Source organism: Sturnira hondurensis, unplaced genomic scaffold (genome assembly GCF_014824575.4).
Source record: "Sturnira hondurensis isolate 20B ecotype Veracruz unplaced genomic scaffold, ASM1482457v3 Scaffold0004474, whole genome shotgun sequence".
Taxonomy (NCBI): Eukaryota; Metazoa; Chordata; class Mammalia; order Chiroptera; family Phyllostomidae; genus Sturnira; species Sturnira hondurensis.
In genome coordinates, this window is record NW_028077105.1 from 3,635,457 (window position 1) to 3,651,028 (window position 15,572).

A 15,572-nucleotide genomic window follows, 5' to 3' on the forward strand; every position below is an offset into this window, starting at 1 on the left:
ACACTTCTTCAATTATAGGAGACTTCCTTTAATATTTTCTGCTGTTCCTTTGGTATTTTTTCACACTGAGGTAGTCCACGACATTGGCACAACTGGAGTGATACGCGGTATGTGCAGTGGGTACGAGCTCTGTCTTTGTTTTGTGAAGTGGGAACAGCAGGGTGATTGGGAAGGAGGGGTGGAAAAGCAGACCTGGCTTGACTGCCCTGCAAGCACTTGCCAGGCAGGTCCGTTTGAGGGCCTGAAAATGGATTCGTTAGCACTATGCATGCCCAAGTGCCCCTGGGAAAGTCTCGGGGTAGCCCCATGGGTGCGCACACCTCATCCGAAAACGGCTGCCACGCATGACTGCCACTGAGAACACGGAGCATATCTCATTCATCTTTGTGCCCCAGCATGTGGCACAGTGCCACTTAAAAAGTAAATATTTGTTGAGTGGATATTGAATAATTAATCTCTGAAACCTGAAAGTTCAGTAGCTGCAAAAGTTTAAGTAACAGCTAACAGCAAAAGAATCCTGCTAAATTTTTGGTTAATAGCTGACAGAAGCCAGACTTGGGATCTTTTGTCGTGAAATAAGTATAGCAATAAGCTCTCTTCTACTCAACCGCAGACAGGATCAGGTCAACGACTCCAGAACTAGCATATATCAGATAGAATTTGTCAATTACAAGATAAAAAGAAAGTCATTACAAGAACTTTTTCAATTAACACTACTCATTCTTCATGGTGTAGGGTAGCAAGAATGTAACGATTATTTAAAGAAAAAGAAGGCTTTTAGGACAAAGATATGTCCAAGATGAGATCAAAAGGGTAGGTGGGTTTGAGAGAAGTCAGAGAGTTCAGGCAATGGAGAGGGAATAGATTTCATGAAAACAGACATGTGTTGAAGGCCTGTAAGCAAGAGGGACATTATATCTTCCTTCCTGTTTTTTAATCATTGAAAATAATCACTTTCTAATACATTACACATTTTACTTAATTACTTCCTGTTCCCCCCGGTAGAAAGTGGAGATTTTTACTCATTTTGTTCATCTCCTTCGTTTCCAGCGCCTGGCATGTATTAAGCACTCAAATACTCAATGAGTATTTGTTGAATGAATCAAGGAATGAGTGATCCGTTCGGGACTCAGAAAAAGTAGTTCAGACTAGATGATGCATAGACGGCTTGTTGACTAATGACGGGAAGTGAAACTGGGAAGTGTAGCAGGGTCAGATCATAGCAGGACTTGCACCGTGTTAAGACATTGGACTTAATCCTGAGGGAAATGGGTTTTTGAGTGGGCACCTATGAGTCAGATGAATGTAGACCAGACAAGAAAGATGTTGGGCCCTTGCACCCAGCCTGGGACCTACTGGTGTCTCATAGGGAACAGCCGGAGTTAACTGAGCCTCACTCCCAGTGGGGCGGCTCTGCTGCTGTAGGCTCATCTCGCTTTCACAGTGGCTCAAAGAACAATATCAGTAAGAGGCAGATGTGAAATAAAGAAGAAAATCATCAGAAATGCCCATGGATATTTGAACACAGGTTGGGATGATACATTTTACTATCTGTTGAGATCCCAGTGCTGTTTGGGAATCCCACTCTGGGTACCACACCTGTCTACCTTTAGGGGCATCAGCTCAGCAATTGCCCATTATCCTAATGACATTTGTTCTAGCGCTGCCACCTCTTCAGACTTGTAGTTTTAAAAAAATCTTTATCTTGAAGTTGAAAGAGTATATATCTACGTTTATGTCCAAAAAACCTTATTAGCATTTTAATTTGGAAAAAAATGAAATCGTTAACCCCCCTACAGCAAAACCCTTATTTTCCTTTGTGTCTGAATTACGATGTACTATCCACCTTAAGAACAACAACACTTTTTTTCCAAATAGCAGCACATCTGGTATTCAGTAAACTACCAACACAGGCTTCAAATGAAATCAAGAGTCTATTTGTCAAAGAAAACCTGGCAGAGCAGATTTGCTGCCATACGAGGCAGCTTTAAACTGTTGGTTCCCTTCTCCCCCATAATAGACACTTTCTTTGATTAAAATACTCAGGCTGATAGTTGATAAACTGAGTCTGGTGTACAATAGGAGTCAGAGTTAACTAGTCTCTTGAACCAGAGGATATGGGAAGAAAAACACCAGGGGCACAGTCTGTGTTTTCATTTTTAACTGCTCACGAAAGAGAGAAGCAAGGCTCTAGGAGATCCTGAAGAGGCTGAGTTCTTCCCTAACAAGCCAAGTGGCCTCTCAAGTTGCGCTGCAGGAGACCCGGCCCAGGAGGTCTCAGGTGAACGCAAGGTCCTCAAGTCCTAAACAAGACCTTGGCCTTTGAAGAAACGACAGCACTGCCATGTTTGCTCTCTGTTTGAAGATACCGCTCTTCTGTCTGATCTATACCTGCCCACGTCACTGCTCAGAGAGCAGGGAGCCTGGGCATCCATCGCTGCCCAAGGGGCGGGGCTGCGTTCAGATGAGGGCCACGGACATGCCACATACAAGCCATCTCACTGTCAAAAGCAGACACTTTAAAAAGCAGAAAGTCAAATCTGAGCCTCTTTTTTACAACTTTCCCACTGCTCGCCCCAAACAGCTTTCCCACTGCAGAAACCGTGAGGTTGCATATTATCTCCACAGTTGTTTGCTTGAGTACAGGTCCTAGGACCATGTGGAAAGAACGTTTCTCCAGGCTCTGTCAACTTCATATTTATGGTTCTGAGTCATCAGAATAAAAAGTGATTAAAAATCTTCTCCTTCCTCTAAATGTTTGTGATAAGTGACTAAAAAAGGTTATAAACTTCTGTAAGATGGTATAAAATGTACTAAATATAACATCTGATAGAGCAATTAATTATTAATTATTTTATTTACTAGGTTGCTCTGCTGCTGGTTAAATATAGTTGGACTCTATCAAAAGGAATTAAATTTTAAACTGAACTGAAAGCTATTTCTTTTGCAATTATAATAACTAATGTGATATCTGATTTGATGCTTACTCTGCCCAGTTGCTGAGCTCACGTGAAGGCTGGGTTTGGAGGGTAGAGGGACAGAAGATAAATTCGGGGTTCTGTCTTTCACATGCTCTTTTCCCTCTCAGTCTGCCATGGGCACCTGGGCAGTTTCCAGTCTGCTGAGAGACGTGCCAGGTGGAAGTGCCTTGATCACCTTCATGTTGGACTTGGGTTGGCATTTCAGCTACTGAGTCCAGCTCAGACAGCTGACAAGGGGAGAGAGCCCCCTGATCCAAACTTCGCTCCAGCTGCCCTGGCTCTCTCTTTATCTCAAGGCAGAAGCACAGGCTGGGTGTTACACAATGAGCTTATTTATCCAAACTAAAAGAACATGGCCAACAAAAGGAGGGAGAGGAAGCCCTCCTCCATTTCATCTCATTTATAGTAAGTCTGGCCTGTAGCAGTCACGCACAGTTGTTTGCAAAGCCATGTGATTCCCGGCACATCTTCTCTATTGTGTTCTCGTTACCCAAACGTGTGTGTGTGTGTGTTCCTGTATAACTTTTGTATATATATTCATAATATATATGATGTGTATATGTTTTCACTCATTATCACGGTTCTTAATATTTTCTAACTATGTTATAACTCATTTAAAAACATGAGTCTAAGGGATGGTTCCTCCCTGTGCAAAAACGTGCAGAGGCACACACTCAAAACCAGCACTGAATTTACTGAAAGCTCATTTGTGTCTCAACCAACAGGGCCTTGGTGGGCTAACAGGCTACATTTCCAAAAATTTAAAAAATATCATGTGTTGTTAATGGTCTTGCTCAGCTTCTATGCTATGTACCATGGCTTTTCCCCCTGGAAACTGAAAACCCGAGGAGTTATGCCAGTTCCTCATCTACAGCCTGATGCAGAGTGAGGATTTTCTGACGCAGGCCCTGCAGCCTATCCACAGTTTCTACAAAAGACAGCATGTACATTTAATCACAATATTCACTATGTCAAAGACACTGACAGCGAGGTTTGCTCATGGCAGGACGATGCCCCCCTGAAACCCACAGTCCATCTTCAGCTACTGCGGACTTGCAGGTTGAATCCCAAAGCACACTGTCTTGTGCTGCCTCTAGAGCTCTCTGAAATGTTACTCACGCTTCAAGGTCTAGTCTACTCCATTCTTCCTCCACGCATTTTGTCCTTTCAGAAACCGTTTGCAGAATCACTTATTGTCTTCCCACCACGTTTGTTTGTACAACAGCTCTACTGTGGAGGACTGAGCAAAGTCTCTCCTGCTTCCAGGTGCTTGTCTCTAATTCTCCTGTCTCCCTCAAAGAAACAAGATGACCTGGAGGGGAGCTCTTAGTTTCCCATATACAGTAGGTGATTAATATGAGTTTTAGAAGCAGTATGTATAGTGCTTAGGTCCTTCAACTCTGAAGACAAGAGATTTGACTTCCAATCCCAGTTTTGCCACTAATTAGCTGTTTTTCTTTCAAAAAGACACTTCAACTTCCTAAGTGTCAGTTTTCATCTTCCTGCAAAATAGGTATGAAAATCACACCCACCTAACTGGGCTATTGTGAAGATTAAATAATAAAATGCATTAAAAGCATTTAGCACAGTATTTGAATCACAGTGAGTGTTGAATAAAGGTTAGTTACAAGACTTCTGGCCAAGATGGAGGCATAGGTAGACATACTATGCCTCCTCGCACAACCAAAATTAAGAACAACAAAAATTCAGACACAAAAAAACCAACAAGAATTGACAGAAAATTGAACTGTATGGAAGTCCGGCAACCATTCATCCAGATCAGTAAGAGGGCAGAGTCGGCAGCCAGCAGAGAGGGGTCTCAGCAGAAAAAAGTGGTGGCTGGTAGACCCCTGGCATGAGGTGGCAACAAGCAGACCCAGTGAGGCACGCAAGGCAGCTGGCTGACCGAGGTCACACATTTGAGTGCACATAAACCAGGGAAAAATGGGGAACGAGACAGACCGCACAACCCAGGGCCCCAGCAACAGGAAATAAAGCCGAAAAGCACCAATTAAAAACACCTGTGGGGGGTTGAGTGGCCAGGAGAGCCTCATAGGAGAGTTTGTTGGAGAGACCTACAGGGTCTTAGAACGTACACAAACCTACCTACCTGGGAACAAGCACCAGAAGGGCCCAGTTTGCTGTGGGATGTGGCAGAAGGGACTGAAATGTGAGAGAGAGCAGAGCAAGGGTCATTGTTCCCTCTCTGACCCCGCCCCCACATATAGCGTCACAACCCAGCGACTGGGTTGCCCCGTCCTGGTGAACACCTAAGGCTCTGCCCCTCATACGAAACAGGTGTGACCTGACCCCCCCAATCCAAACAAACAAACAAACAAACAAAAAATTGAACTGAAGAACAGATCAAAGCTCAAACTGAAGAACAGATCAAAGCTCCAGAGCCAATACTTCTAAATGACCAAGAGACAGCCAACCTATCAGATGCATAGTTCAAAACACTGGTAATCAGGATGCTCACAGAACTGGTAGATTTTAGTCACAAATTAGATGAAAAAATGAAGGCTACACTAAGTAAAACGAAGCAATAGGCACAGGCAACCAATAGTGATGGGAAGGAAACTGGGACTCAAATCAAGGGAGTGGACCAGCAGGAAGAAAAAAACAACCAAACAGAAAAGAATGAAGAAACATGAATTCATAAAAATGAGGAGAGGCTTAGGAACCTCTAGGACATCCTTAAACATTCCAACATCCAATTTATAGGGGTACCAGAAGGGGAAGAGGAACAGCAACAAGTGAAAAACTTATTTGAATAAATAATAAAGGAGAACTTCCCCAATCTGGCAAAGGACATAGACTTCCAGGAAATCCAGGGAGCTCAGAGAGTCCCAAAGAAGATGGACCCAAGGAGGAACACACCGAGGCACATCATAATTACATTACCCAAGATTAAAATGAAGGAGAGAATCCTAGAAGCAGCAAGAGATAAGGGGACAGTCACCTACAAAGGAGATATCACCAGACTGTCAGCTGATTTCTCGAAAGAGACCTTTCAGGCAAGAAGGGGCTGGAAAGAAGTATTCCAAGTCATGAAAGGCAAGGACCTACAGCCAAGATTGCTTTATCCAGCAAAGCTTTCATTTAGAATGGAAGGACAGATAAAGTGCTTCTCAGATAAGGTCAAGTTCAAGGAGTTCATCATCACCAAGCCCTTATTATATGAAATGCTAAAGGGACTTATCTAAGAAAAAGAAGATAAAAAATATGAACAGTAAAAAGACAGCAAACTCAGAGTTATTAACAACCACACCTAAAACAAAAGCAAACTAAGCAATCAACTAGAACAGGAACAGGACCATAGAAATGGAGATCACAAGGAGGGTTAGCAACAGGGGAGTGGGAGGAGGAGAGAGGGGGAAAAGGTACAGAGAATTAAGCAGCATAGATGGTAGGTAGAAAATAGGGGGAGGGCAAGAATGGTATGGGAAATGTAGAAGCTAAAGAACTTAAGACACACAAACAGGAACTAAAGCAGGAGAATGTGGGTAGGAGGGGATTACAGGGTGGAGGCGAATGAAGGGGGGTAGGGGACAACTGTAATAGCATAATCAATAAAATATATTTTTTGAAAAAGGTTAGTTACATAATTTGTTAAATTAAATTTTACAGGGAATTTACCTTTTGGGAGTTCCTTCAGAAAGTCAATAATGGCATACAGCCAAACATTAAAGGCAGTATAAATTTTGGGGCAGAATTGAAATCTTATTTGCCTGATAAAAGTTTCACTTTTCTTATCCTAGCCAGTTCTAGGGTATTGGAAGTAACTTTATGACCCTGTGTGATACTGGTTTGCCTTCAACATCATTTCTGTAACAGAAAGACACAAGTCTTCAGCCGGGGAGAGATCTAAGACCAGTCGAGCAGAGCACTGAGGAAGACAGTATTGTAAATGTGGTGCCTGCATCCTGTAGCCTAGATTCTCTCCAGTCATTATCAAAAAGGTCCTTTTCTTCTTTCTCAAAGTAGCCACACAGATCGGATACCAATAAATTGACTGCTAGAAAAATTAATAGCTCACTTTATTATAGTAATATCTTTGGATACACAGAGGGGGCAAATGCTGGAGGAGAATGGGGACATCTGTAATAGCATCAACAATTTAAAAACAGCAAGAAAGGGAAGGGATTCACCAAAGAGCATATGTATATAACCCATGGACACAGGTGGTGATGGCCAGAGGGAAGAGGAGGTGGGGGATGGGTGGACGTGGGCAAAAGAGGTGGGAGGAATGGGTTCATCTGTAAAAGAGTCAAGAATAAAAATAAAGAAAAAACACAAGAACTTCTTTAAAAACTTTTATCTATATGCATATCTTTAGCTGACTCCTCAAACCCCTTTCAAACTGGGATTAAGTTATCTTGGATTTTGCACATCTGAGTTTGAACAAATGTTTGAAGGTAGAAATGATATTTTATTCTGGTTTGTACTTCTAGATCCTAGTATATCATCCAATAGATGAAATAAATAGTTGCTGTTTAAAAATATACACAACTACATGTTGCACTGAAAAGGCCATAGAATTTGTGTTGGAATGTTTATTTTAAACAAAGAGATTAAAACAAAAGTCATTAAAAATATTTGTACTTGAAAAGTTTGAGTAAGAAATTAATTTTGGAGAACATTTTTAGTATCTAAAGAAGATAAGTGGGAGTATCATGCTTTTGAGAATCAATTTTTGTTAATTAGCAGTGAGTACTTAATTTCATTATTTATGTCTTCAACATCTGGCACGCTTCTTTCTGACTTCTGTCTGAATGGGAATTTGTCATGTGTTTTATATATGGTACATGTCGAAGTTCAGTTTTATGGCCTTCGTTTTTATGTGCACATCACCCCGCAGCAGTACATACTCCGAAATCCCATGGACGTGATTTATGTGATGATGAGAGATTAGAATTATGCAAACCCTTACATTATTTGGGAGTAATTAAATAGCCAATAGTGTTGGTTGAGTTCCTTTGTGTAATAACAGACTTTTGAAAAAGTCAGAATTGATAGCAGTAGGAAATTTCCGTGGGGGCTCGGGGTGCAGTCACCCAATTTGTTTTCCCCTAGTCACATGTCTGTGTTTTTCCCAAGCAATAAATTTAGCTTCTGAGACGGATTAGCAAGTTTACTTTTTAGTTTTTCTTTTTTAGCCCATCCCCCAAAGACTATCTTAGTTCTGCCATTCTGTCCCCACTGCGTGGCCATGACTATCCCAGCTCCAGGTGCTGGCTGACAGCCCGGGGGAGCCCAGTGCTGAAATGCATACCAGGTGGAGCCATAAACCCTGGAACACCAGTTTCTACCTATGCCAAAAGCTAATCATCTGATGGAGAAAGGCTTTTGAAAATGTTCCAATTGTGCTTTATTGGAAATAAATGCATCCTTAAGCTGCAGCATCTTGTGTAACACAGCTGTTTTATGGGGATTTGTCAAAAACCTTTTAGCACTAATTTTTTTCAAAAGCTCTACTAAAATTGAGGTCAATAATTTCCTTGTATGTAAAGGTTTTGTGAATGACAATTAAAGGTCTCCCAAGAATCCTGTTGAAAATTCTGGGAGTAACTCATTTATGATATAGAGTTTAACATCTGAAACCGTATCCTGGGTGAAAGTTCTGGCCAGTCTACTCATGCTGCTGAACTATTTTTTTAAACAGTAATGTCTATTGTCTTTGATAACATACCTGTGACCCGGAGACCCATAAAGTTCAGAAATGGCCCTAGAGACATAAGTCTAGATTAGGAGTGTACCTGGGTCCTATCACTTATAAAAGTCCACCAGGGACTGGCTTCAATGGGCCATTACATGTGAGATCACTTCCAGGGAGACAGATACTCTCAGACCACCAGAGAGTGGTCTCAGAGACACTCCTTAACTTCACACCATTTCAAACCTTTCTCAGAGCAAATGAAATGCCTTGGATGTCCTTGTAAACCAATCCAGTCATTCTTGGGGCTACCCTAGACCTCTTTCAAACCTGTGCTCGTGGGCTGTGGTCATCACTGAGGCTGTCCCTGAACGAAGTGGTCCCCAAGACTGAGATTCAGGCTCCAGGACTGGGCCCAAGGCAGCTGGCCATCCCGTGTCTGGCTCAAGGTAGCGTTCCCTTACCTGATACAGGCTGGCAAGGTGGTGGTTAGTTTTGATCAAAAATGGCTGGTTCACCCCTGGGTGGTCAACGTCGTGTGCTGCTGCGGCCAGCAGTCCCAGCATGATGTCCAGAGGTGTGAGGAAGCTGGCCAGCTGTTAAAAGAGTCAAATTGGGAGGTCAATGACTGTGTTTTCACAAGGAAGTTAGCATTTGTTTTGACTACACTAAATCAAATGGAGTATCACAATACTGTCCAGGCCTTATATCTTCCCGACGTTTACCCTTGGAAGCAGTCACTGAGGTGACAGTCACGTGGAATTGCAAGAAAAAAGAAAGGACTGTGTGGAAAGTAACTGAGCAAATCAAACTGCGTCAACCATTCTGCTAGCCTCCCTTTCCTACTGGCGCTGTTTCCTGTTGTTGTCGTGCTGTTGCCTGTCGGTGGTAGGGAGAAGGCAGAGCCTGAAATCAGTCTTGTTCCTACAGAAAGCTGTAAATGGAGTTCAAACCAAAGTGATGGACATATTAAAAAATAATATGTATATCTGAACCATCCATTATATCACTGTCACTTCTTTGAATATGAAGTCAAGAGTGGGTTGAATTGGCCCTGGCTGGTGTAGCTCAGTGGATTGAGCGCGGGCCTGCGAACCACATGATCGTGGTTCGATTCCTAGTCAGGGCACATGCCTGGGTTGCAGGCCAGTTCCCAGGTCCCAGGTCCCGGCAGGGGACGAATAAGAGGCAACCATACATTGATACTTCTCTCTCTCTCTCCTTCCCTTCCCCTCTAAGATAAATAAATAAAATCTTAAAAAAAAAAGAGTGAGTTGAATTGCAAAATTTGCATATTTCTTCAGTGTGTAGTAAATAGTTGGGGGATGTGTGAGAACCTTCCCCCCCCCCCCTTTTGGTTAGCTAGGAAAACAAGCAAGGGAATGGGAATCCAGCACTAACTTTAAATGTGCAACTTTCAGGCTACCTTAAAATAAAAACAAAACCCCCAAACCTTTAATGTCTCTGGGCTATTTTATGTAGATGAAGCATTTACCCAGTTTTGTCTTGGGAATGCTTGTCTGCTGTCTGAATAGTCAGCATGTTAAGCTGATGGAACTAAACACTCTTGGACTGGAATATTGTTTTCAAAAACCTTAAGAAAAATTCACCCTGTATGTTTTACAGCTAAGAAATGCCTCAGTTTTCGGTAATGAGAACTGTTAACATGGTTTTAACTGGGGATTGGTTTATCAATCTCATCAGAGCATGCTTGTGAAGAAGTTGTTAGCATTCGTAAGTTTTCTTGGGCCTGAATCAGGATGTCCAGGATGTTGCTTTAGTAGAAAATGGAGCTTGAACCTTAAGGAGTTTTGATTCTCTTTGTCAATCAAAAACCATGAGGTGAGAGAATTTTCCCAGAAAATTTCAGTGCTGGTGCCGGTGTGGCAAAGATTCCAGACAAAACTGCTAGTTCCTGGGACTGTTGAAGATATCTAAGATGTAGACTGTTGTGGGGAGGGTGATTTTTGTCCTAATGCAGGCTTTCATACAAATTAGGAAAGGAGGCCTTAGGGAATTTGCATCCTCTTTCATGGGTTGCACTTTTCAGAGCTGATGCTGGAACTTTAATACAAAAAACTGCATTCACGTTGTGAATGACCCACCACGGCTATTCTGCTTTGTGGGCGGTTTGGGACTCAGCAGGTGGTTGACTTCCCATTTCCAGGTGGCTGGGGCAGCCGCTGGGTCTGGACTTACCTTTGGCTCCTTCAGGTAGCAGTGCATGGCCTGGGTGACATCGGCAGCATGGACGGCGTTGTGATATGGGTTTTGGCTGTGGTAATCTTCTTGAACCATGACTAGGAGGCAAACAGATAACTCAACCAGGTAAAATCAAAACAGGAAGGGCACGTGATCTCTGACTTACTGAGGGTCCCTTCTGCTTAAACACATTAGTGTCTCCAAAATGCGCGCCCTGGGGATTCTTTGAAAACGAACGTAGCTCAGTAGCTGGGCAGTTCTACTGAGCTGTTTTCAGTGGAGAGGAGGGGGAGGGCAGGTGGGGAAAAGGTTAAAAGGACTTGTGAGACCCTTGGGAATCCTCACCACCTTCATAAATCACCCCTTTCTGGCATTCATGAAGGCTTTCATTCATAGGCAAAATAAATATGTAGGAAAAGGACAACTTTATTTCACACTATAGTTTAATTATTTAAGTTTGCTACCATTTATGAATACTATGCCATAGAAGAGGCTTCCTTTTAAGCAGTGCTAGTAGGTAGCACCAGACTCCTGATGTCCAAAGATGGGTCTACCAGAGCGAATCTGGGGCCTCTTCAGGCAGATTTCCAGTTTACTCTGTTGATCCAACTGAGGACTCCATGGCTTTATTTCTACCTTATTCAGATTCAGTTACCATCTTTCATGCCCTTCTGATCCAAGGCCCAGAGTGCTCTTGGAAACAAGTAGAGACATAAGCAAGGCAATTTTGGTTTGCTATTTATAGAAGCCACTAGCCTGCTTCAGCTAATAACCAAGGTGATGCTTAGAATGCAATATAATCAGTGTGCATAGAGCGTCCAGACCTGCAAGTGTAGCCATATTTTGTCAGCCCATCCTGTGTGTCTGGCTCTGGAATCTGGTGTTATTTTTGTCATCAAATTTTTGCATTCTTCACATGTGTTCTGGGTGCATGCACATTTCCCAAGTGTCTGCATTTTTCCTCTTTAGGCAAATCAGAACTATTGGCCTTAGTCACGGCCATTACTCTGCTCAAGCAATCTAAATTCAATTAGCTTGAGGTTATTTGTGTTTCTGAAACTGAGCCATGTTGTGGCTGATTTCAGAAATTGCTATTGTGCTTTGTATAACCCTTTATTCGGAAGGTTTATTTTACGATTATATTTGAATTCTGGCTTTTTCATTTATTATTTGTATCGATCAAGGTAGTTAACTACAAGGATCCTCGGTTTCCTTCTCTATTAAAAGGAGGACAACAATAGCTCTGATCTCAAAGGGCTATGGTAAGGATTTAGTGTATTAACGTATGCAAGTCCTTAGAAGAGTTCCAGGCACCAAAAAGCCTGGTTGTTGCTACTGTTGTTGTTGTCATTGTCACCGTCATTCTACTCTGGATGGCATCAAGCCAGCTTCTGAATTCAACACACAGCCATGGGGTAAGTCAAAGACACCAGAAGCACACTAGGTGACAGCAGAAAGTCATGTGATTAAAAATGCGCCTTGGATAGTTCATTTACTGGCAGATGAGTAAGAATGTAAATAAAGTCAGATGAGAACTGGGCTGTTTTTGATAGAAGGTGATGGTGGCGATAGCAGAAGGAAGATGGTCTTTCAAGTCAGGGACACCTGGCTTTGGATTGCGGGCTCTGACGACTGCAGGTTGCAGACTGTGAGCAAGTTACCGAACCTCTTTAGACCCTTCCTTCACTGTGGACCCAATGGTGGTTATAATGCCCAACTTGCAGGACTGTTGGAATGATCAGAAATAACATATCAACAGCATCCACCCTATAGTGGGTGCTCCATAAATGGTAGTTCTTATTGTTTAAAAAAATCTATTGAAGATATTCAACAAATCATGTCCATATTAAGATTATTTGAGGCATATCTTACTGGAGTTTTGTTGATATGTGAATAGATCAGTAACTTCTTATGCTCTTGTTGATTTTCTTTGTATAGTCTTTATCCACTGTAAACATAACTAATGAAGGAAATAACTTGTCAGTGATTTAATGGGTAAATCATAGTTTAAAATTAAGATGAGATAATTTAAGATTAATATGAAGTCTTCCTCTACCATGCTCTGACTCTCGCCAGTTTCTATGAAAGAATATTATGGACTGCCATTACTCATGGGAAAGGAGGTAGGACTATGAACCACAGTAACAGAAAAGACTCACCTAGAAACCTGTGTAAGGTCACCATGTCTAACTTGAAGTGTTGAATGAGGCCATGGATGTTGAAGAGGTGGCAGAGCAGGGTTACCAGACTGTTTCCTGGTGAGAGACAGTCACCGATTGTAACTCATTTTTATTAGCATAAGTTATCAAGGTTCACAATGGCATCAAACATTTCTGTAATGAAATGTCTCTGATAGGATCATTTAGATTCTCCTCTAAACTTGAAATTATTAAAGTATAACAAATATTACTATGATCCGATCCCAGGTTTTCTCTTATTGCACAAGTAAAATTAGTTCAGATCTTCTCTCCACACCAAAGGCAATGAGTTATTAGCAACGTTAAGAGTTACAAGAAATTACAAGGAGTCTGCCTATTTTGGTATCAACCAAGATTAGCTTGATCGTGAGATTTTATAACTCAAACTGGCAGACATGCAAAATTGAAGCTACAATAATATGTAAACATTGAAGGAATATTGTTTATTAAAGAAAAGTGATTTTGGATTTTAAAAGCATTATAGAAGTTATGAAAGACTGTGGGATGGACCAAGAAGATGACTATATGTTAAGTGGAAAACAAGGTGTTGCCTAAGCATATTCTCCCAGGGTGCCCGGTTCTGTGTGTTTCTGCAGCTTTCATTGTCTTTGAGCTCTTTCACAGCAAAGTTGTAGCTAATTGAGAGTATTTCAAATGACTCTTGCCCGTATATATGCAACCAAAACTACTCAGATGGAAATACAATGAATTGATTTCCTTCTCCCAGTGTTACAGCTATTTATATATTCATGTGTTTTCTTACTGCTTATATGTGGGGTTCTTTGCATTCTTCTTTGAAAGAGGTGTAGCATCTTACTGAATCTCTAATTAATTGAGTTAAATAAATCTTTGACATATGCTCACTTTATATTTCTGTGAGAATCATGCTTATACTCCCTTTTGAACAAAAACCGTTGAACAAAAAATTTTAAAGGTGCGGCTGATGAGAATACCGACTTTCCTTTCAGCTGCAGCCTAAGCTTTTACACTCTCTCCTCAGCAACTGTTTCCTGCTGCTGATGCCAAACATATCTGGTCAATACCCACAGCAGGGCACATTTGACTCACTTAATAAGAGTGTACACACACCTGCCCTGCAAGAGTCGGGACTAATCAGATGAGCTTTTGTGTTTTTAATTTTCACCCGCTAACAATGAACTTCCTCCTTTTGTATGTGGCCAAATTACTCTGCAAGGACAGAATCTAATCTGTGGTTTTCAAGTTCCTTTGGGATCATCAAGGCCAGAAGGAAACAGCCTTAAGATTGTAAGGCTGAATTCTGTCTTTATTTTTCACGTCAACTAATTTTCCTTTGCCTGGTCCTTCTTGCGTGGCCATGGACTCATGAAAGCAGGGAAAGAAGGAAAGAGGAAGGGCAATGTTTAAAAATAAATACTGTTTTCATGAAATTAGTCCCTTTTTATGGGGCATATTTTAGTGTGAATTATTATGGGTGACTTACCATTTGTCAAGCGATCAAACAAGAAAATGTCAAAGTCCCACGTTCCCACTTTGGAGAGCATATGCTGAAAAGGCAAACAAACAAAAAAAAAACCACTCAAATGAATCATACCAGAGACTCCAACATTCACTTTGAGACAGAGTGAATTAGACAATTAGAGAGCTGAAAATACAGTAGCATTCTATTATCTTTGTACAACTGGTGTGTAGTAAAATAAATCTTATTCTACTGACTAATAAAAATAGTGTTAAAGGGACAGGCTCCAGGATCAGACTGCCTGGTCTGATGTCAACCATACCTCTTACTGGCTGTGGTACTTCGGGCAAGTTTCTTAACCTCTCTGTAACTCAGTTTCTGATTTGAAAAATGTGGGCAATATTAATACTTCGGAGGGTAGTTGTGAGGATTAAATAAGGTAATACGAGTGTATGTAAACACAAATATGTGTAATACAAGTGCTTAGAACAGTGAACACATGTTAAATATCTGTTAAAATTATAGTTTAGCAAAGTCTCTACATAATAAACTACTGTTCACTTAAGGCAGGTTTACAACAAATTTTAATTAAATGAAGTCAAAATGATTGCTGAGCACATTACTTGGGTGAATGTGGGACTAAATGTGAACTCTGCCTCTGACGGATGGCTTATCTCCATGTTGTTTAGCTCTTTTTCTGGAGTTTTGATCTGTTCTTTCCTTTGGGTCATGTTTCTTTGTCTCCTCATTTTGGCAGCCTCCCTATGTTTGTTTCTGTGTATTAGGTAAAGCTGCTTTGGCTCCATGTCTTGGCAGTAGCCTAATGTAGTAGGTGTCCTATAGGGTCCTGTGGCACAGCCTCCCCTATCATCTAAGCTGGGTACTTGAGGTCGCCCTCTGGGTGGGCTGAGTACACCTTCCTCTTGTAGTTGAGCCTTGATTGTAGTTGACAGATCTATGGGAGGGATTTACCCAGGCAGGTCAGCTGCAAGGATTGGCTGTGATCACTGACTACCATCCTCTACCTCCATGGAGGATCAGCTGTGCAGGGCCAGGGTGGAGGGGCTCCGATGCGGTCTGTAGCTATCCACTAGGTA

At 41.7% G+C, this 15,572-nt stretch overlaps 1 protein-coding gene across 3 annotated transcripts in view; it reads right to left on the reverse strand.

The window, feature by feature from the left end:
* Positions 1-15,572, reverse strand: part of PDE7B (phosphodiesterase 7B) — a 296,607-nt gene that overhangs the window by 23,538 nt on the left and 257,497 nt on the right. For all 3 annotated transcript variants that reach the window (XM_037045696.1, XM_037045698.1, XM_037045697.1), the window contains 4 exons: positions 14,500-14,563; positions 12,999-13,094; positions 10,837-10,937; positions 9,102-9,233 (listed from right to left, as the gene is read on the reverse strand). In XM_037045696.1, coding sequence (XP_036901591.1) covers positions 9,102-9,233; positions 10,837-10,937; positions 12,999-13,094; positions 14,500-14,563 — 393 coding nt within the window. The remainder of the gene's footprint in view (positions 1-9,101; positions 9,234-10,836; positions 10,938-12,998; positions 13,095-14,499; positions 14,564-15,572) is intronic.